A 22,816-nucleotide genomic window follows, 5' to 3' on the forward strand; every position below is an offset into this window, starting at 1 on the left:
CACACAATTCATTCGTCTCTCTTTAGGCTACTGTATGATGCTAGCTCACATTAGGCATCATTATTCAGAAACCTGTCAGATTTGATGTGAAGTGTTTACTTGAGAATTAATGGCCCATTTTTATTATTCCGTGCATAAAAAGAAATGCAACGACTAAAGTCATTTAAATAGCTGTAGGCCTACTCTGATAGATTCATAATGGAATAGGCCTAGGATTACTAGGCTAAACACGGACAAATTCTAGCCTTGTTTTGTCACCCGACCTGAAAACATTGCATTTCGTGATTTCAGGCCAACTGTGGATTTTCAATAGAGTAACATAAACCAAGTACATTTGACCACTGAAATTGTTTAGTTTTGTTTAACCAAATTACAGCAGTGTAAATATATAAAGCTATTGGTCTATAATTGGTGTGAATTTAAGACACTGAATATGGGATTAAATACAATTATATGGCACAGGTGAAAATACCCCAATCCTAGTTTCTAGTTTTCAAAGTAGATTATTCTATAAACTAAGCAGTCTATTTGAGTTCTTGGCATTGTAAACTCACTATCATCTCCCGCATGTTGTAGACTTGGCCTGCTGCAGAAAAGAAGCAACACATAGATTTTTGTGCTGAAAACTACGCTGGAGGAAATTATACATAACCAACAATTGTAGTATATGAAAGCCAACAAGAGCATTACTGAAAGAGATGGAAGTAGCAGAGGTGCCACAGTACCATGGGCTATTGTTTTGGTTTCATATTTGAGTTTGAGCGTTTCATGTGATTTGTTTTCTTGTGTGAGCCACCATTGCCACCTGGTGGGGAAAGTAGCACCAGCGTAACTTGATGACCAAACCCCTGCATACCCATTGTAACCAGTAGAGGGCCGAGTGAATTCATTTAGAGAATTCCACCTCTAGATGTTCTGCACGTCTGACCTTTACATTATTGCACTCAATATGTTCGAAATAAAATACTAACTTGCATTCAAATGGATTAGTAGGCCGAGAGAAAAATGCAGCCCAAGAAATGTAAAGGAATTTCCAAACGTTTATTTTTAAGTAATGATCAAATGCAATAAAATATACTCTTAGAGAAATAATAAATATACAATATTTTTTTTTATAAACAAAATGCACAATTTACAAAAACTTCCACTGTGTGCCTCGTCCTATGTCTATTAGATATTAGACCTTATTACAGTTATAGCTGTTAATATTGTCATTAGTATGTCTATCATCATTAATATCAATATTATTCATAATAATATTTAATTTAAGGTGGTTTGACACCTCTCTAGACTCCTCTGAGAGTTCCAGACCTTGTGCTATACTCATTATTCTATCATATTTTTTTCTTGAGGTTTAAAGACTCAGCCTCTACAACTGACAACTTCATAATATAGATGTCATATAGTATCTTCCATTAGATGTCTGATAGACCGTTCATCCATTTTATCATGGGTAAAAGCTTATTCCACACAGTGTGAGTTTAAATAACTTTTCACAGACTGTTGCATCTCGCTTCACAGGAGCCTGAAGACGGACCGGTCTGTCTCAGAGGTCCCTGTCTGTCTGTCTGTCTGTCTGTCTGTCTGTCTGTCTGTCTGTCTGTCTGTCTGTCGGTCGGGTCGGGTCGGGTCTGGTGATCTGTGTAATGTATGTTCCATGCCCATAGCAGTTAATATCCACCTCCAGTTCCCGTTTGCAGAATCTTTATATGTAGATCTTTGTATGTTCTAGGATTATGGCACATAACAATGCTCATTCAGGTATGGAGACAGTCAGTGTGTGTGTGTAGAGACAGCTCCACTGTGTGGTCAGGAGGTGAACAGCAGGTAAGTGATAAGCAATGTTAGCAGGTAGGTGAGAGAGTGGGTGGTGCCAGTGTTGGGCTGGGCTGAGCTGGGGGTGGGCAGGGCAGAGGGGGAAGCCTTGCTGGGGGCCTCCATGGAGGGGTAGAGGTCTGCCCTCCTGCGCTGCTCTTGGTGGGTGAGGGCGGGCTCCACTGTCACGTAGCCATTGGTTATTCTCACATTAGGCTGAGGAGGTGTGGTGCTGGAGGGTGAGAACCAGATCAGACAGGTTAACTGGAACACTGCGGTAGTTTCTGACAGATCTTGTTACTGTCTCTCGCTGTGTGAGTGCTCATCCTGTCCTATGAGTGTGCAGTTGCACTGTCTGCTTCTCTTCATGTTATGATACTCTTTGTTGCCATTGGATTGTTTCAATACAGAGCTAGAGACAGTGTGTGTGTTTGTTCTCCTCTCACCTGTCACCAATGCGGACCCACAGGTCACTGAAGAGGCGGGGGCGGCTGTGACCACGGTGGGCCTTCCGGGGGCGCTTGTGTCTCCCAAACTCCTCCAGCTGGCTCAGGCTGTCTGGCAGCAGCATGTGGGGCAGCTCCTCATCCTCCAGCCCCTCCAGCCCATCATCCAGGTCTGAGGGACTGGTCACCCAGTCAGACGGAGAGACTGTACCCGCATCGGAGCCCCCATCGCTGGGGCTTTCTGTTGGTTCTCTGTGGGACAAAGAACTATGCTTATTAAATATTAGAACATTGTGATATAGACCTGGATGTATGTTCCCTCATCACTAGAATAGATGAAAGATAACAGAATAATGTTGGTGAGTAGTTTATTTATGTTATGTAATATATTTTAGGGAGGTTCTACTTAGAGGTTGTGTGTGAATGTGAAATGGTGCGTGGTTTAAGGTGACCTGACCACCACGGTTCTCTCCAGCCTACCTATAGGCTCCAAAGGGCTTTGAACTTCCAACAGGGACACAATGTCCTCTGTGCTTGTAAAGAGTTTACTGAGTATCTAAATCTGCCACAAGGGAGGAAGCTGTAACCCCTCTGACCACCCTGACAACTCAATACCTTAGAAATGTATCCTTACCATATTCACTTGCTTGAAGTAGTCAAGGATGTAACACGGTCAGATAGGGCAAAGTAAGGTTTCCGTTACATTGCTTTGATCAACACCGTCATACGAGAGCAGGAAAGGAGGATACATTTCAAAAGCATTGGAACTTGGTCCTACACTAATCCACATTCCTTAGCTGTCATTTATGCCACTTCCTTCCCTATCTGATTACCGGTAGTTGCCTGTAGGCATAGATCTAGGATCAGAAAACACTCTAATTGACCTTAACGTTTAGGCGCAACTTCTGCCTACTATGCATATGAAGGGTCATATTGCTTTCCCGTCAGTAAACACCCTGGAGGTTTGACCTCCCAATGAGGCCCCAGATCCAGACCACACACTGTTCAGCTCTGTGTTAGCCAGTATTACACTGTCTACAGATGCTGGCTGCTGTGGGCTACAGCCACTCTACACTGAGTCACTTTGCTTTGGTTCCTTTTGTCATAATCTCTCTATTGAGCAGAAAACACATGATGCCTCTGGGTGCAGGCCCAGTTTTGAGGTTTACACTTCATAACCTCCGGAAAAGCTTCCTGACACATTGTATTGTTCTCAGCTCATAACAGAGAGCACAAAGTGTTTGGAGCAGTTTTGTGTGTTTTTCAACCACAAACAGTCAGTCCACAATCAGTCAGCTTTTAAAGCAAAAGTGTTGTGGCCCGCAGCTCGGCTGAGGCTGGGCCTGCTCTGTGTATGAGCCAGGGAGGAATGGTTTTGTTACAGCTGTAATTCGCAGTGAAGGAAGTGAGTTTGTAAAAGCAGTGGATGGAGGAGATGTTTTACTGTAGCTCTGCTTTATGTGATTTCCCTTGTTGGTCCTCATTTGTCCATTTTCACCCTGGTTCCAGTGAGTGTTGCAACCATTAGCACTGCTATTTTAATGGGCCCAACCTGCATGGGCCTTAGATCAACCCCCCAGGTCCTGCTGCTGCTGCTGCTTGCAGGGTGATAGGGAGCCTGTCCCAGCATGCGGGGTGTTGAGTGGTGGGAAAGTTCACTGGGGAGACTGGGGACTGGTTTCCATGAGGAGATGCAGCACCCCTCTTCAGGAGGCAGATGGTTGAGGCTCTTTCTGTGAGGTGGCCATGCCAAGGGGCTGCTGAGAGCGGGATGGCCTACCTTTCACAGCTGGCGGGGGGAGGGAGAGATGGGGGAATCAAAGGATTCCTACATAGTTGAGATCTGGTTGTAAAGGTGTACTACATGTACTGAAGCATGTGTGCTACATTTAGCACATCTATGTGGTGTCAATTAGTACATGTCAAGTGTTTCTGCTCTGGAGTGAATACGGTTGATGTGGTATCGTAAACTTCCGTGGTAAATCTGAGACTGTGTGTTTGTGAATGTTCATATGAATTAGTGCCCAATGCCCATACACATGTCAATATGTGTGCATGTGTTTTGGTTGTGGCCCTACGGTGTGGGCGGGGAGTGTCTCTGTACTCACTCTGTGATTGGTTCCTGGTAGTGTGATGGTGTGTGCACCACCTTGTAGCCCTCCTGTCTCAGGATGTCCAACACACTGTGGTTCCCCAGGAAGTGACCTAACAGGAAACACAACAGGTCAGTTCACATCTCAAATAATGCTGTACATGATAGACAGGGCCAAGAGTTTTCCCTGATCAGGCCATGTGGTCCAGAAAATGTCTTCTCCTTAGTCATGATGACAAGATAGTCTCTAGTCTAAAACAGAGGTCTGAAGAGACAGGAATACAGGGGTTATCCTGCCGAGAGTACTTTGTGAACCGACTGCAAACCAATTTCACATGTAGAATATCACGAAAATGTCGGTAGTCAGACGCCAACAGCTCGCTGAATGATTGGTAGATGAATTGGAGATCCACATTTGGTCCGATGTGTTCAACCGTTTAAGGTGGCAGATGGGCCATCCTTAGTTCCTAACATATACTGACCCTTGATCTTTCTCTGCACTTGTTCCTATGTACTGACCCTTATTGACCCCATATTGTAGTGCACTCTGCTCCTGGCCCCCTTCCCCAAACCCCTTGTTTTTTTCTGATTCCTTCATTCTGACATCAAACAGACAGGTCCCAGCCACACACTGATGAAAGCAGTTTTATTCCTCCCTACCGTGAATAATCCCAGGTGTCACTCAACCCAGTAATACGGCCTAATGCTCTCTGACATCACCCCCCCAGCACGCTCCCCCAGCTTATTAACAGCACGCTGGCAATCTTCAAGGGCCCTAGCTTGCCTGCTTTCCCGAACCTCTATTTTATTATTATGATTTTTCTGATCATTCCTGAGGGGAGAAAAGGCGGCGCTACACTTTCTTGGCGGCGGAGTTCAAAGACTGCGTGGGGATTGGCAGGGGAGGGAGGAGAGGCTACCGCCGAGTGTCGGTCAGATCAGACGGCCAGATTACAGCACTCTCCCTCCACCACACCAAGCCCCTCCAGAGAAGAGAGAAGAGGAGGGGACAGACACCCTATTGAGGGGCCCAGACTACTCCTCTCCTCTTTTCTCCTCTTTTACTTATTTGTCCTCACCCCTTCTCTCCTCTCTTCACGTATCTCCTCTTGCCTTCTCTCTTCCCTCTACCCTCCACTCCTCCTTTCTACTCCTTTCTTCCTCTCTCCTATCCTCTCCTGCCCCCTCCACAGCTGAAGGCTGCTCCCAGAATGGCAGATTCAATGACCCCCATGTCTTTGTCAAGCAGATATTTCATTCATTTCAGCTATGAAGCCCTTTTACGGTCAGTGAAAAAAGTCCTGTGCATTCCGTCTGTTAGGTCAAGCTGTCTGTTTGACGTCTTGTTTATTTTCTCACTTTTAGATGTCATACACAAACAGTCTGAACAGAGAGCTTACAGAGACATACTGTTTCCACAGGCCAGCAGGGGAAGTAATTTAGTCGGTTCTGAGGGCTGTGTGGGATGAATTAGTAGTGTGTAAGTGTGTGTGAAGGGGCCTGCATATGTGTGTATGGTCATCTCCCTAACGAGACACCAAACAGCCACAGAGATCAGGACTGTAGCCAGGAACACACACCTGCTACAGGGGGCCAAGTGAACCCTCCCGTCTGTCTGGTCAGACCTGTCGCTCAGAGTGAATGTGTGTATTCACTGTCTGTGGTCAGACTGTTTCTGACTCAAGAGACCATTAGAGGAGGTCGAAAATACATTTCTGATATCTTGCGTTCCTCTCTCTTTCTTGATTTGTGAGGACGCTGTCACGTATCCCCTGTATGATCCGGAGCTTGGCGCCTTTGGTACCCTGATCCAGCTATAAAGCATGTGTGAACCCCAAATGAACCCTGGCTAAAATTAATCCTGGACCTGCGTGTGTAAAGGTTCCAAAATCTGTGACCAGAGTACCAGGTATTGTGACACGACCGCGGAAGTTGCGTGGAACTTTATGTCCGTTGTAATCAGGCAAGCTTCCTAACGCCACGTAGAGTGTGTGCCGCGCAAATCACCCCGTGCAATTGTTATTTTCAGGTCTTATGAAAGCAAAACATATTCTGTAGAATTTTCACAAACGATCCAATAAATCAAACCAGGTTACCAAATGTGAAACACCTTCAATCCCTCACCCACACCCAAAACATCTACACAAATAAACACTCATACACAAACAAACAAATACACCTGCACCACACACCAACACACGCATTTAGTAGCCACACACATCCCTCTAAAAGTAGAAGGAGATCCTCCTCCCCTGTAAACAGACTTCTGTGGCTCTGTCCGGTATGTGGCCCTACTCGGCCGGCCAGTGTGTTTATTTGGTGGCCACACTGATGATTTAGACCACTGAGGATTTAGATCACTGATGATTTAGATCACTGTAAACAAAGTGGTGCTAAGAAGCAGTAAAAGAGAGGCAGGCGGCTCATAGGGCAAACCCAAAACAAATCCATTATGGGCTTAATGAGAGAGAAGTCCTGCCTTCTTATGGATCTAATAGCTCTTTCCTGCCCTGCCCTGCCCTGCCTGCTGTTGTGCCACTGGTCAGGGTAGACTGGAAAATCCTGGGCTACAAACACACTCCTACCAGGGAGTTCCTCCTCAATCCAGAGTGAATTACTTTTCTACAGTAGCTTGCCATCTCCCCCTTCCAAAATATGCCCCCTCCCTCATTCTTTCTTTCTCTCTCTCTCCTAATCTCTCTGTATCTATTTTCCTCTATAGTTTTCTTTCTCTCTCTCTCCCCATCCCTCTCTCCTCTATAGCAGCGTGTGTCTGGTTGCCACCCAGGCTGAGTTTTTTTGGGGGGTCAGCACCTTATTACTCACACCGCCTGTCCTCACTTGCACCCCTCCTTCCCTCCACCCCTTTCTCCATTCCTTTACCCATCCCTGCTTCTACCCATCCCTGCACCCTGTCAATATAATCAAGCAACGCTGGATGAGCAGAGGATATAGAGGTAATCCCTATAACAGAGGTCGGCAACAGGCAACAAAACAAGTGTTTTTTAAGTTTTAAAAATAAAGATAAAGATAATGCTTTTGGGCTTATTTGTTGTCAATGTTCATTGTCCAAATTATAATAACCCCCCCCCCCAGACCATCCACAGCTGAATCTAGTTTAGGCATTAACTCCAAATTTTAAAGTTAGGCATTAACTCTGAATGGTTAAGGTCAGGGCTCCTTCTAATTCCCTCTCCTCCCGGAGGAACTTGGCTCTAGGACCATGCCTAAGGACTACCTGACCTGATGACTCCTGGCTGTCCACAGTCCACCTGGTCGTCCTGCTGCTCCAGTTTCAACTGTTCTGCGGTTATGGAATCCTGTGCTACCTTGTCCCAGACCTGCTGTTTCCGACTCACTCACACTCTCTCTCTCTCTCTCTCTCTCTCTCTCTCTCTCTCTCTCTCATATCTGCTGTATGCTCAGCTATGAAAAGCCAACTGACATTTACTCCTGAAGTACTGACCTATTGCACCCTCTACAACCACGGATTATTATTTAACCCTGCTGGTCATTATGAACGTTTGAACATCTTGAAAACAATCTGGCCTTAATGGCCATGTACTGTTATAATCTCCACCTGGCACAGCCAGCAGAGGACTGGCCACCCCTCAGAGCCTGGTTCTTCCTAGGTTCCTGCCTTTCTAGGGAGTTTTTCATTGCCACCATGTTTATGTATGTAAATACATTTGACTTGATTGATTTAAGGTTTTGGGATAGGTGTAAAACAAAAATCGTTAGCAATGCCTTAGCAAAACCGAAACATTCTTGAAGGTAACAGCTCTCTCTGTTGTCCATAGTGGCCGGTTTCCATGTCATCTCCTGACGTCCTAAAACATGAATTGACGTCGAATACTGACTTATCAGGGGTGACCTAGCTGGTCCTATAATATAGAGCGTGATGAGTATAAGGACAGATTTAAGGAGAGAGGGAGACTGTATCAGCATCAGAAGGAGAGAGGGATCCATGCCCTCAGAGAATGGGCAATCAGGATGGCTGGTGGACCCCTGTGGGGAAGGAAGAGGGTGGAATTAGGACACTGATGTAGACCACAACACACAGAACCCACGCTGGGCACTGTTGCAATGCTGCAAACAAACACAAGCTGTTGCTTCACAGGCTGTGGAACAACAGACCATGAAAAAAGAGAGAAGAAGAGAGGGATGGGTAGAGAGAAAGGGGTGGAACCAAGCCCCACAAAACTGGACTCCTAAAAAAAAAAGTTGTCCATGGAAAATAAGGATTCCTCTACCCTGATTGGAAATGTGAGTGCGATCTGATGTTTGGGTGTGTGTGTGTGTGCATGCGTGCGTTTGAGTGTGAGTGGATGCATTCACAACGTGTGTGCGTGTATGCATGTGTACGTTCACATGCATGTGTGTGTGTGTGTGTGTGTGTGTGTGTGTGTGTGTGTGTGTTGAGATGCTCGGGGGAGTCCCTGTCTGACTCACTCCCAGTACTGTAGTTCAGAGTACTATTCCACAACGTGAGAATGAGTAATGTAACAAAGGTTTAATAACTCCAGCATCCCTGCACCGTAACCCTGGGTGTACATTTGCACCTCTACAGTACAAGCACATCTATAAATCACCTCCCAGCCTCCCAGTCTGCAAACCGAGGGAGAGAAATCCTAGCCGCAGTGCATCTGAACCAGCTGAACCATGGCGTTGAACAGAGTACCTCTCGCTTGACGTGTAAATCTAAAGTAAGGAATCAGGAAATTCCACCCTGAATCCCACTATTTTAGTAGAAGGGTTTCCCCTCCTCCTCCTCATTCCTCTCCTTGTCTCTCCCCTTCTTCTCTGTAATGATTTTATATCCTATGTATTAGGCTTAGGAGGTATACCGTATATACCGTATACCGGGGTATTTAGAAATACTGACCGTATGATTTTCAGTGCCAGTTGGGTCACCCTTAAAGCTTAAACCCCCTCGGTTTCATCGCTACAGCTTATAACTAAAAGTTAAGTATCTAATAAATAAATTATCTCAGGGCTCCAGCTATGCATTTGGTTGGCTAACTTGCTAAGTAAGTAGCTAGCTTGCCAGCTCAAGCCACTCGGTTACAGCAGAGACAATCAATCCCCTTCTGGATCAAGATCCCTGCTGCCTAAATTCGTTCTGTGCATTAAAAAAAACTAGTTTACCTTTGGAAAGAAATAGCGGCCCTTATTTCACCTTAATTTAACCAGGTAGGCTAGTTGAGAACAAGTTCTCATTTGCAACTGCGACCTGGCCAGATAAAGTAAAGCAGTTCGACACAAACAACAACACAGAGTTACACATGGAATAAACAAACATACAATCAATAATATAGTAGAAAAATATACAGCATGTGCAAATGAGGTAGGAAAAGAGAAGTAAGGCAATAAATAGGCCATAGTGGTAAAGTAATTACAATATAGCAATTAAACACTGGAATGGCAGGGTTTGCAGAAGATGAATGTGCAAGTAGAGATACTGGGGTGCAAAGGAGCAAGATAAATAAATTAATACAGCATGGGGATGAGGTAGATTGGATGGGCTATCTACAGATGAGATGGGCTATCTATGTATAGGTGCAGTGATCTGTGAGCTGCTCTGACAGCTGGTGCTTAAAGCTAGTGAGGGAGGTAAGAGTCTCCAGCTTCAGAGATTTTTGAAGTTCGTTCCAGTCATTGGCAGCAGAGAACTGGAAGGCCAAAGGAAGAAATTGGCTTTGGGGATGACCAGTGAGATATAAATGCTGGAGCGCGTGCTACAGGTGGGTGCTGCTATGTTGACCAGTGAGCTGAGATAAGGCGGGGCTTTACCTAGCAGAGACTTGTAGATGACCTGGAGCCAGTGGGTTTGGCGACGAGTATGAAGCGAGGGCCAGCCAACGAGAGTATACAGGTCGCAGTGGTGGGTAGTACACAGGGCTTTGGTGACAAAACGGATGGCACTGTGATAGACTGCATCCAATTTGCTGAGTAGAGTGTTGGAGGCTATTTTGTAAATGATATCGCCGAAGTCGAGGATCAGTAGGATGGTCAGTTTTACGAGGGAATGTTTGGCAGCATGAGTGAAGGATGCTTTGTTACAGGAACTGTATGAAGGTATTTAAATCTGGACACCAGCCAACCCTACTATGCATGCAGCCCAATGAGTGCCTCCATCAGAGGGGGGTGATGACCGATGACCGGGATCGATCGTTTCCCAGTCCTGTTCCCCAAATGCACACTGAAAATAAAGAAGACTTCTGCAGCATTGCACACACTATCAAACTGTCGGGCCAAACGAGAGTTCACTCCAGAGAGCCGGAAGAGCTATCTTTATATCCTCCTTTCTTACTTCTGATGAGCTCTTAAAGTGGCAGCGCACGGTGAAGGCTCCGTGCAGGATTTTGCGACTGGCCATTTTTTATATGTAATACATGGAATTATTCCTTGGGTAATAGCAACCTTTTACAGCTGTTTACGTAAGACATCCCACATTACACCCTCTTCTACCCCCTGTGGGTGAGACCCTCGGAGTGCCTTGACTGGTGGGGTGTGATGACCGACAATTGTGAATGGTCGTGTCCCGATCCTGGTCCCCTAATGAACCAAATCAGCAATAATAATTGTTATATTTATACTCATCTACCCCCTATAGGTCAACCAAGAGGTACCGATGCACCAAGTCCAGAACCAACAGGACATTGAACAGCTTATACTCCCAAGTCATAAGGCGGCTAAATAGACGGCTAAATAGTAAACCAAATAGCTACCCGGATGATCTGCATTGACCCTTTACAAGGACTTTTATGGACTCATTACGTATTCTGCTGCTACTGTTTACTACCTGTCTCATTATTCCTAGTTACATATCTACCTCAACTACCTCGTACCCCTGTACATCCACTCAGTACTGTAACACCTTGTATATAGCCAAGTTATTATCTCATACCCCTGTACATCCACTCAGTACTGTAACACCTTGTATATAGCCAAGTTATTATCTCATACCCCTGTACATCCACTCAGTACTGTAACCCCTTGTATATAGCCAAGTTATTACCTCGTACCCCTGCACATCCACTCAGTACTGTAACTCTTTGTATATAGCCAAGTTATTACCTCGTACCCCTGTACATCCACTCAGTACTGTAACACCTTGTATATAGCCAAGTTATTACCTCGTACCCCTGTACATCCACTCAGTACTGTAACCCCTTGTATATAGCCAAGCTATTACCTCGTACCCCTGTACATCCACTCAGTACTGTAACACCTTGTATATAGCCAAGTTATTACCTCGTACCCCTGTACATCCACTCAGTACTGTAACACCTTGTATATAGCCAAGTTATTACCTCGTACCCCTGCACATCCACTCAGTACTGTAACTCCTTGTATATAGTCAAGTTATTATCTCGTACCCCTGCACATCCACTCAGCACTGTAACACCTTGTATATAGCCAAGCTATTACCTCGTACCCCTGCACATCCACTCAGTACTGTAACACCTTGTATATAGCCAAGTTATTACCTCGTACCCCTGCACATCCACTCAGTACTGTAACTCCTTGTATATAATCAAGTTATTACCTCGTACCCCTGTACTTCCACTCAGTACTGTAACACCTTGTATATAGTCAAGTTATTACCTCGTACCCCTGCACATCCACTCAGTACTGTAACACCTTGTATATAGTCAAGTTATTACCTCGTACCCCTGCACATCCACTCAGTACTGTAACCCCTTGTATATAGCCAAGTTATTACCTCGTACCCCTGCACATCCACTCAGTACTGTAACCCCTTGTATATAGCCAAGTTATTACCTCGTACCCGTAAGTAAGCCCGTAAGTAAGCATTTCACTGTTAGTCCACACCTGTTTTTTATGAACCATGTGACAAATACAATTTGATTTGATTTGACTTTGTTGTGCACGCTCAGAGACCCACGGTTTCTTGAAAACATGGACCAAGTCAAGACCGCTGTAGGGGTCAGTGGATTGGAACATTTAAAGTGTTTCCCGTTGGCTTTAAATATTTAGACTGTCTGTGTGCTCTCAGTCTGTCTGCCAGACCCCACATGCTACTGTCACTGCTGCTAACCTGCTGGCAGAGAGAGACAGAGAGAGAGAAGGGGAAAAAGAGAGTGGGGAAAGAAAGAGAAAGTGTACAGGGAGAAAAAGAGGGAAAGAGAAATGGGGTAGACAGGGACTTGCAGGGGTTTGGCCTGTGGTGGGTTTAAAACATTTAGTGAAAATTGCCCCCTCCGTTTGTTTTTGTTGCTGACAGCTGAGGTCTTAACTCCTTGTCTGCTAGGACGGGAGGGGGGGATGAGGGCAGCTGGCAGGCGTCTGGAGAAAGGTTCCCTATCTTGCACACACACACATACGCTGACTGTAGCTATGCGGTGTAGACACGTGATAGAAGCCATGGCATCTCGTAGACCCCCACAATGGTCTATTTATCTCTCTCATCTGATTCCTGCTCCACCTTTCATCATTTAATTTCCTGCCCTCCAACTTTCACCTCCTCATCCCCTCTTTATTGCAATAAGCCCCCTCTGCTACATGCTCGTCAGGTTTAGCTCTCAGATCAGCTGATACATAATAATTCATAACAGACTTTACGCAAATTGTGTCCATGCAAAATGTGTGTGTGTGTGTGCACGCGTGTGTGTGTGTGTGTGTGCACGCGTGTGTGTTTTTGTGTGCGTGCCAGAGAAAGTGTGTGTGCATGTGTATTTGTATTAGCCAGAGGAGAGTTATGGAGATGGAGTGAGAGTACATGTTTTAATGCAATGTGGCGTAGCAGCCATTAGTGCTGAATGAGCTGTGATATGTTTTCAAGAGACTAATGAAGCATGCAATCTACCCGCAGTCTAATGAGCCCTCCATCTAATTAGAGCTGCCTGGGAATCCCACCAGCACACCGGATAACGCTAAACTAACCCTCAGGGCTTGAGAGGGACAGAGTCTATGGGCCTGACAGAGAGAGAGGCTAGCACTATGAGCCCAAACTCCTAATTTTAGACTAGATTAGTTATCAGTAGTTATTTGAATGATAACGGGGGAAGGTGTCATACATAATATATTACGGGTCAGGAAAAATATTCACAACCGTTCAAACGTTTGGGGTCACTTAGAAATGTTATTGTTTTTTAAAGAAAAGCACATTAGTTGTCCATTAAAATAACATCAAATTGATCAGAAATTCAGTGTAGACATTGTTAATGTTGTAAATGACTATTGTAGCTGGAAACAGCTGATTTTTAATGCAATATCTACATAGGCGTACAGAGGCCCATTATCAGAAACCATCACTCCTGTGTTCCAATAGCAATGTGTTAGCTAATCCAAGTCCATCATTTTAAAAGTCTAATTGAGATCCTCTGTCCAGTGTCTGTGTTCCTTTGCCCTTCTTAATCTTTTCTTTTTATTGGCCAGTCTGAGATATGGCTTTTTCTTTGCAACTCTGTCTAGAAGGCCAGTATCCCAGAGTCGCCTCTTCACTGTTGACGTTGAGACTGGTGTTTTGCGGGTAATATTTAATGATGCTGACAGTTGAGGACTTTCTCAAACTAGACACTCTAATGTACTTGTCCTCTTGCTTAGTTGTGCACTGGGGCCTCCCACTCCTCTTTCTATTCTGGTTAGAGCCCGTTTGCGCTGTTCTGTGAAGGGAGTAGTACGCAGCGTTGTACGAGATCTTCAGTTTCTTGACAATTTCTCACATGGAATAGCCTTCATTTCTCAGAAACAAGAATAGACTGACGCGTTTCAGAAGAAAGTTCTTTGTTTCTGGCTTTTTTGAGCCTGTAACCGAACCCACAAATGCTGATGTTCCAGATACTCAACTAGTCTAAAGAAGGCCAGTTTTATTGCTTCTTTAATCAGAAAAACAGTTTTCAGCTGTGCTAATATAATTGCAAAAGGGTTTTCTAATGATCAATTAGCCTTTTAAAATGATTAACTTGGATTAGCTAACACAACGTGCCATTGGAACACAGGAGTGATGGTTGCGTGCTACGGATGGGCGTTGCCATCGTGACCAGTGAGCTGAGATAAGGCGGAGCTTTACCTAGCATGGACTTGTAGATGACCTGGAGCCAGTGGGTCTGGCGACGAATATGTAGCGAGGGCCAGCCGACTAGAGCATACAAGTCGCAGTGGTGGGTGGTATAAGGTGCTTTAGTGACAAAACGGATGGCACTGTGATAGACTGCATCCAGTTTGCTGAGTAGAGTGTTGGAAGCCATTTTGTAGATGACATCGCCAAAGTCGAGGATCGGTAGGATAGTCAGTTTTACTAGGGTAAGCTTGGCGGCGTGAGTGAAGGAGGCTTTGTTGCGGAATAGAAAGCCGACTCTTGATTTGATTTTCGATTGGAGATGTTTGATATGAGTCTGGAAGGAGAGTTTGCAGTCTAGCCAGACACCTAGGTACTTATAGACGTCCACATATTCTAGGTCGGAACCATCCAGGGTGGTGATGCTAGCCGGGCATGCAGGTGCAGGCAGCGACCGGTTGAAAAGCATGCATTTGGTTTTACTAGCGTTTATTTATTTATTTATTTTTATTTTACCTTTATTTAACCAGGCAAGTCAGTTAAGAACACATTCTTATTTTCAATGACGGCCTGGGAACAGTGGGTTAACTGCCTGTTCAGGCGCAGAACGACAGATTTGTACCTTGTCAGCTCGGGGGTTTGAACTCGCAACCTTCCGGTTACTAGTCCAACGCTCTAACCACTAGGCTACGCTGCCGCCCCAGTTTAAGAGCAGTTGGAGGCCACGGAAGGAGTGTTGTATGGCATTGAAGCTTGTTTGGAGGTTAGATAGCACAGTGTCCAAAGACGGGCCGAAAGTATATAGAATGGTGTCGTCTGCGTAGAGGTGGATCAGGGAATCGCCCGCAGCAAGAGCAACATCATTGATATACACAGAGAAAAGAGTCGGCCCGAGAATTGAACCCTGTGGCACCCCCATAGAGACTGCCAGAGGACCGGACAGCATGCCCTCCGATTTGACTCACTGAACTCTGTCTGCAAAGTAATTGGTGAACCAGGCAAGGCAGTCATCCGAAAAACCGAGGCTACTGAGTCTGTCGATAAGAATATGGTGATTGACAGAGTCGAAAGCCTTGGCAAGGTCGATGAAGACGGCTGCACAGTACTGTCTTTTATCGATGGCGGTTATGATATCGTTTAGTACCTTGAGTATGGCTGAGGTGCACCCATGACCGGCTCGGAAACCAGATTGCACAGCGGAGAAGGTACGGTGGGATTCGAGATGGTCAGTGACCTGTTTGTTGACTTGGCTTTCGAAGACCTTAGATAGGCAGGGCAGGATGGATATAGGTCTGTAACAGTTTGGGTCCAGGGTGTCTCCCCCTTTGAAGAGGGGGATGACTGCGGCAGCTTTCCAATCCTTGGGGATCTCAGACGAGATGAAAGAGAGGTTGAACAGGCTGGTAATAGGGGTTGCGGCAATGGTGGCAGATAGTTTCAGAAATAGAGGGTCCAGATTGTCAAGCCCAGCTGATTTGTACGGGTCCAGGTTTTGCACCTCTTTCAGAACATCTGCTATCTGGATTTGGGTAAAGGAGAACCTGGAGAGGCTTGGGCGAGGAGCTGCGGGGGGGGCGGAGCTGTTGGCCGAGGTTGAAGTAGCCAGGCGGAAGGCATGGCCAGCCGTTGAGAAATGCTTATTGAAGTTTTCGATAATCATGGATTTATCAGTGGTGACCGTGTTACCTAGCCTCAGTGCAGTGGGCAGCTGGGAGGAGGTGCTCTTGTTCTCCATGGACTTCACAGTGTCCCAGAACTTTTTGGAGTTGGAGCTACAGGATGCAAACTTCTGCCTGAAGAAGCTGGCCTTAGCTTTCCTGACTGACTGTGTGTATTGGTTCCGGACTTCCCTGAACAGTTGCATATCACGGGGACTATTCGATGCTATTGCAGTCCGCCACAGGATGTTTTTGTGCTGGTCGAGGGCAGTCAGGTCTGGGGTGAACCAAGGGCTGTATCTGTTCTTAGTTCTGCATTTTTTGAACGGAGCATGCTTATCTAAAATGGTGAGGAAGTTACTTTTAAAGAATGACCAGGCATCCTCAACTGACGAGATGAGGTCAATGTCCTTCCAGGTCGATTAGAAAGGCCTGCTCACAGAAGTGTTTTAGGGAGCGTTTGACAGTGATGAGGGGTGGTCATTTGACTGCGGCTCCGTAGCGGATACAGGCAATGAGGCAGTGATCGCTGAGATCCTGGTTGAAGACAGCGGAGGTGTATTTGGAGGGCCAGTTGGTCAGGATGACGTCTATGAGGGTGCCCTTGTTTACAGAGTTAGGGTTGTACCTGGTGGGTTCCTTGATGATTTGTGTGAGATTGAGGGCATCTAGCTTAGATTGTAGGACTGGCGGGGTGTTAAGCATATCCCAGTTTAGGTCACCTAACAGAACAAACTCTGAAGCTAGATGGGGGGCGATCAATTCACAAATGGTGTCCAGGGCACAGCTGGGAGCTGAGGGGGGTCGGTAGGAGGCGGCAACCGTGAGAGACTTATTTCTGGAGAGAGTAATTTTCAAAATTAGTAGTTCGAACTGTTTGGGTATGGACCTGGAAAGTATGACATTACTTTGCAGGCTATCTCTGCAGTAAACTGCAACTCCTCCCCCTTTGGCAGTTCTATCTTGACGGAAGATGTTATAGTTGGGTATGGAAATCTCTGAATTTTTGGTGGCCTTCCTGATCCAGGATTCAGACACAGCAAGGACATCAGGGTTAGCAGAGTGTGCTAAAGCAGTGAGTAAGACAAACTTAGGGAGGAGGCTTCTGATGTTGACATGCATGAAACCAAGGCTTTTTCGATCACAGAAGTCAACAAATGAGGGTGCCTGGGGACATGCAGGGCCTGGGTTTACCTCCACATCACCCGCGGAACAGAGAAGGAGTAGTATGAGGGTGCGGCTAAAGGCTATCAAAACTGGTCGCCTAGAGCGTTGGGGACAGAGAATAAGAGGAGCAGGTTTCTGGGCATGGTAGAATATATTCAGGGCATAATGCGCAGACAGGGGTATGGTGGGGTGCGGGTACAGCGGAGGTAAGCCCAGGCACTGGGTGATGATGAGAGAGGTTGTATCTCTGGACATGCTGGTAGTAATGGGTGAGGTCACCGCATGTGTGGGAGGTGGGACAAAGGAGTTATCAGGGGTATGAAGAGTGGAACTAGGACCATGCCCCAGGACTACCTGACATGATGACTCCTTGCTGTCCCCAGTCCACCTGGCCATGCTGCTGCTCCAGTTTCAACTTCCACCTGACTGTGCTGCTGCTCCAGTTTCAACTGTTCTGCCTTATTATTATTCGACCATGCTGGTCATTTATGAACATTTGAACATCTTGGCCATGTTCTGTTATAATCTCCACCCGGCACAGCCAGGAGAGGACTGGCCACCCCACATAGCCTGGTTCCTCTCTAGGTTTCTTCCTAGGTATTGGCCTTTCTAGGGAGTTTTTCCTAGCCACCGTGCTTCTACACCTGCATTGCTTGCTGTTTGGGGTTTTAGGCTGGGTTTCTGTACAGCACTTTGAGATATCAGCTGATGTACGAAGGGCTATATAAATAAATTTGATTTGATTTGATTTGGAACTAGGGGCTCCATTGTGAACTAAAACAATGATAACTAACCTGAACAACAGTATACAAGGCATATTGACATTTGAGAGAGACATACAGCGAGGCATACAGTAATCACAGGTGTTGAATTGGGAAAGCTAGCTAAAACAGTAGGTGAGACAACAGCTAATCAGCTAGCACAACAACAGCAGGTAAAATGGCGTAGACTAGGCAACGGGGCCAACAGATAAAACAAACAAGCAGAATGGAGTACCGTGATTAATGGACAGTCCAGCGTGCATCAGCTATGTAGCCAAGAGATCAGTGTCCAGGGGGCAGTGGTGGATGGGGCAGGGAAGCTGGACTGGCTAGTGTTATCCAGGTAAAAAAAAACTAACAATGACTAAATAGCTTGTAGCTAGTTAGCTGGTTAGCTTCTGGAGGTTCTTGAGTGTGTTCTAAAAATAAATAAAAAATAATAGCGATTCCGTATCACATTGGGTGAGGCAGGTTTCCGGAAGGTATAAACAAATTAAAAGTCAAAAGAGATAGAAAGTAAATATGGGTCCGGTGAGCGTTTGGGACGCTGCGATTCAGGCGGTTAGCAGGCCTGTGCTAACAAGCTAACAGTTTGTAGGCCCGGGCTAGACAAGGTAGCAGTTAGCGGACCGGAGCTGGACAAGCTAGCAGTTAGCAGGCCGAATTAGCAAGCAGGGAGATAGCGAGGGCTAGAGAGTTAGCCTTTGGGGGACGTCGCGATGGGGTGAGTCTGTTTATTCCTCTTCATGCGGTGACATCGATAGACCGGTCGTGGGCCCGGGTATTGTAGCTCAGGAGTATGCTACGGTGGTAGCGCAGGCCGGGCTAGCTTCAAGCTAAGTGGGTGGAAACGCTAGCCAGGGGTAATCATCCGGGGTTGCGGTTTAGCTAGATAGCTAGTTGTGAAGATCCAGCTGAAAAATCCAGCTGAAAAAATTTCCGTTTGTGGTGGGAATCCGGGGATGAAAAATAAATAGGTCCGTTATGCTCTGGTTAGAGACGCGTTGTTCGAACTGGCGAGAGCTTTCCGAACTACAGGTTAGCTGATGACCGGTTAGCTGAAGACCGCTAGCATAGCTGGTGGTTAGCTGGCTAGCTTCAGTTGAGGGGTTCCGAAGTAAGTATAAATACTTTAGGAAAAATAGCTACATTGGGTGAGGCGGGTAGCAGGAGAGTATTTGGAAGCTTAGGTTTAGCAAAATGTTTTTAAAGGGATAGCTATGTGAAAAACGAAAAATATGTAAAAAACGAAAAATAAACGAAATATACAGGGACACGACAGGACGACTTACTGCTACGCCATCTTGGAACAGAGACAGAAAACAAAGACAGAAAACAACAGAAACAGTTCTGTCTGGTGCAGACACACAAAGACAGAAAACAACAGAAACAGTTCTGTCTGGTGGAGACACACAAACACAGAAAACAACCGAAACAGTTCTGTCTGGTGCAGACACACAAAGACAGAAAACAACAGAAACAGTTCTGTCTGGTGCAGACACATAAAGACAGAAAACAACAGAAACAGTTGTCTGGTGGAGACACATAAAGACAGAAAACAACAGAAACAGTTCTGTCTGGTGGAGACACACAAAGACAGAAAACAACAGAAACAGTTCTGTCTGGTGCAGACACACAAAGACAGAAAACAACCGAAACAGTTCTGTCTGGTGGAGACACACAAAGACAGAAAACAACAGAAACAGTTCTGTCTGGTGCAGACACACAAAGACAGAAAACAACAGAAACAGTTCTGTCTGGTGCAGACACACAAAGACAGAAAACAACCGAAACAGTTCTGTCTGGTGGAGACACACAAAGACAGAAAACAACCACCCACAAAACACAATAGACACCAGGCTCCCTAAATATGGTTCTCAATCAGGGACAACGATTGACAGCTGCCTCTGATTGAGAACCATACCAGGTCAAACACTGAAATGGCAAATCCTAGAAAACGAACATAGACAACCCACCCAACTCACGCCCTGACCATACTAAAACAAAAGACAAAACAAGGTCAGAACGTGACAACATTGCATTTCTGATCAATTGGATGTTATTTTAATGAACAAAAATGTTGCTTTTCTTTCAAAAACAAGGAAATTTTTAAGTGACCCCAAACTTTTGAATGGTTGTGTATGTAAAATATGTAATAATGTCAATAAAATGTTTGTGAGAGATTTTCATGCTGCTGCCTTGCGCTGTATAGAGACTGTAAGGAGAGTTGGAGACAGGCAAGTGATGAGGCTCCACACTGGGTCTGCTGCTAATGGGGAGATGACTGATGCAAAGATTACGTTTTAATATCGCACCTCTTCAGCTCTGACTTGTGGTGGATCTAATATCAGACAGACCTTGTATGTGTGCCTGTGTGTGTGTGCATCTGCCTGTCTTGTGTGTGTGTTTGCGTGTCTGTGTGCGTGCTTGTATGTTTGAGTTAAAGACGTATGCAAGACAAAAAAGGCTGACCCCCGCCCCAGCCCAGTGACACGGGAGACGGGGCCTGTGCATCGTCAGTCTCACGCACGGGAGGGGGTGAGTAGGAGAGGGGGAGGCAGGGAGTGACACGTTAGCCCAACAGGGTGGACACTAAAACAGGACAGAGGCACCACTGTCAAATAATACAGCCACACTGATACAGTAATACAGAAACACACATTCACAACACAACAAACACACACACTGACACACCTGTACAAATACAATACAGAGCTATCAGTGCAAGACCTCTAGTCATCTTTCACTGGTGTCCCTTTGTTTCTCCTCCTATCCTTCTGTACTATTTTCTGTTTCCATAAAACGTTCCTACTGGGAGGAGGGGATGACATGGAAAGACAGAGTGAGACAGAGCAGATGGAGTTAAAGAAGAGAGAGAGATGGCGTCAGTGTGATACAGGGGGGATGGAGGCAGACAGGAAAGCAGACAGAGACAGACGAGGAAGAGAGAGAAGAGAAGAAAGAGAGAACGAGGGAGACGTTGTGACAAAGCAGGAGAAATCTAGAGTGGAACAATAGGACCATCGTTTCAACAGAATGGAAAAACCTGCACTGAAATATTCTTTGTTTTAATATTATAAAAAAAAAAATCTAAAGTCTGAACAAACAGACAGGAATAATAACCTAGTATAGATAAACACACATACACAGTGCACACAAAAACTCTGTGCAACAGACAAAAGTAAATATAAATATTGATTATGTATTTTATTGCTGTAGTCATTAATAAACAACTATCTAGGTCATACAACTCACAACTCACAGTCCCCTTACAGACACACATGTATACACACACACACGACGAACACACACACACACACACTGCAACACACTTTCTCAGTGAAGTGGTGGCTGGGCTGTGGTTGCTGGAGGAAATTCCAGGGGATGTTTTCAATAATAGAACGTAGGCAGCAGCAAGGAATTAGCAAATGAGAACCTTCTGAAACGCTGCTCCAACACACTGCCGCACCACCTCCTCCTCATCAAACTGATCATGAATATTAGTGTGTTATGTAGAGGTGGTGTGTGTGTGTGTTGGCCAATGAAAGAGAAAGTGCTTGTGAGTGTGCTCTTAACCAATTCCTATCAGCTGGTGCTGTGTCATTCTGTCCATGGAAAAGTGTACAACATTGTCTTGGCCAGATCACCAGTGTGGTATGCTGTACTGCCACAGTCCTTACAGTAGAAGGCTGCTGCCCAGGATTCTGGATGTTACACCACAGTAACAGTACAGTAACAGTCTGGCTCTTACAGTACAGTCACATGATGAGCTCCCTGAAGAACAAAGCACTGAAGATAAAAGGAGCAGATGGGGGAGAGAGATGGATAGATAGAGAGAGGAAGGGTGGAGACACTGCTGGATACATCTGTATATAAAGTCAGTTCCTGTGAGAACAATTCCACCTGTCCCAACTAGAGGTCGACCGATTATGATTTTTTTCAGCGCCGATACCGATTAATTGGAGGACCAAAAAAAGCAGATACCGATTAATCAGCCGATTAAAAAAAATAAAATGTATTTGTAATACTGAATGAACCTTTTTCTCCCCAATTCCGTGGTATCCAATTGTTAGTAGCTACTATCTTGTCTCATCGCTACAACTCCCATACGGGCTAGGGAGAGACGAAGGTTGAAAGTCATGCGTCCTCCAATACACAACCCAACCAAGCCGCACTGCTTCTTAACACAGCGCGCATCCAACCCGGAAGCCAGCCGCACCAATGTGTTGGAGGAAACACCGTGCACCTGGCAACCTTGGTTAGCGTGCACTGTGCCCGGCCTGCCACAGGAGTCGCTGGTGCGCGATGAGACAAGGATATCCCTACCGGCCAAACCCTCCCTAACCCGGACGACGCTAGGCCAATTGTGCGTCGCCCCACGTACCTCCCGGTCGCGGCCGGTTACGACAAAGCAAGGCGCAAACCCACCCGCTGGTGGCACAGCTGGCGCTGCAGTACAGCACCCTTAACCACTGTGCCACCCGGGAGGCCCATGAACACTTTTTAAAAACTTAATATAATACATTAATTACATTTCAATTTGGTTTAAATAATGCAAAAACAAAGTGTTGGAGAAGTAAATGTGCAATATGTGCCATGTAAAAAAGCTAACATTTGAGTTCCTTGCTCAGAACATGAGAACATATGAAAGTTAGTGGTTCCTTTTAACATGAGACTTCAATATTCCAAGGTAAGAGGTTTTAGGTTGTAGTTAATATAGTATTTATAGGACTATTTTACACCAGCCATTAGGTTGATAGGCTTGAAGTCATAAACAGCGCTGTGCTTGCGAAGAGCTGCTAGAAAAACGCACGAAAGTGCTGTTTGAATGAATGCTTACGAGCCTGCTG

The 22,816-nt window shown here is 45.6% G+C and overlaps 1 protein-coding gene across 2 annotated transcripts in view; it reads right to left on the minus strand.

The window, feature by feature from the left end:
* Positions 1-1,027: 1,027 nt before the first annotated feature.
* LOC109897898 (metalloprotease TIKI2) overlaps positions 1,028-22,816 on the minus strand; it is a 108,598-nt gene continuing 86,809 nt past the window's right edge. Inside the window, exons 5-7 of one of the 2 annotated variants that reach the window (XM_031833302.1) lie at positions 4,370-4,466; positions 2,262-2,528; positions 1,028-2,047 (exon numbers count right to left, since the gene is read on the minus strand). In XM_031833302.1, the coding sequence (XP_031689162.1) occupies positions 1,810-2,047; positions 2,262-2,528; positions 4,370-4,466 (602 nt within the window). In that variant the 3' untranslated portion in view covers positions 1,028-1,809. The remainder of the gene's footprint in view (positions 2,048-2,261; positions 2,529-4,369; positions 4,467-22,816) is intronic. The other variant, XM_020492550.2, reaches the window with a different exon arrangement.

The sequence above is a fragment of the Oncorhynchus kisutch genome, linkage group LG10 (genome assembly GCF_002021735.2).
Source record: "Oncorhynchus kisutch isolate 150728-3 linkage group LG10, Okis_V2, whole genome shotgun sequence".
Classification (NCBI taxonomy): domain Eukaryota; kingdom Metazoa; phylum Chordata; class Actinopteri; order Salmoniformes; family Salmonidae; genus Oncorhynchus; species Oncorhynchus kisutch.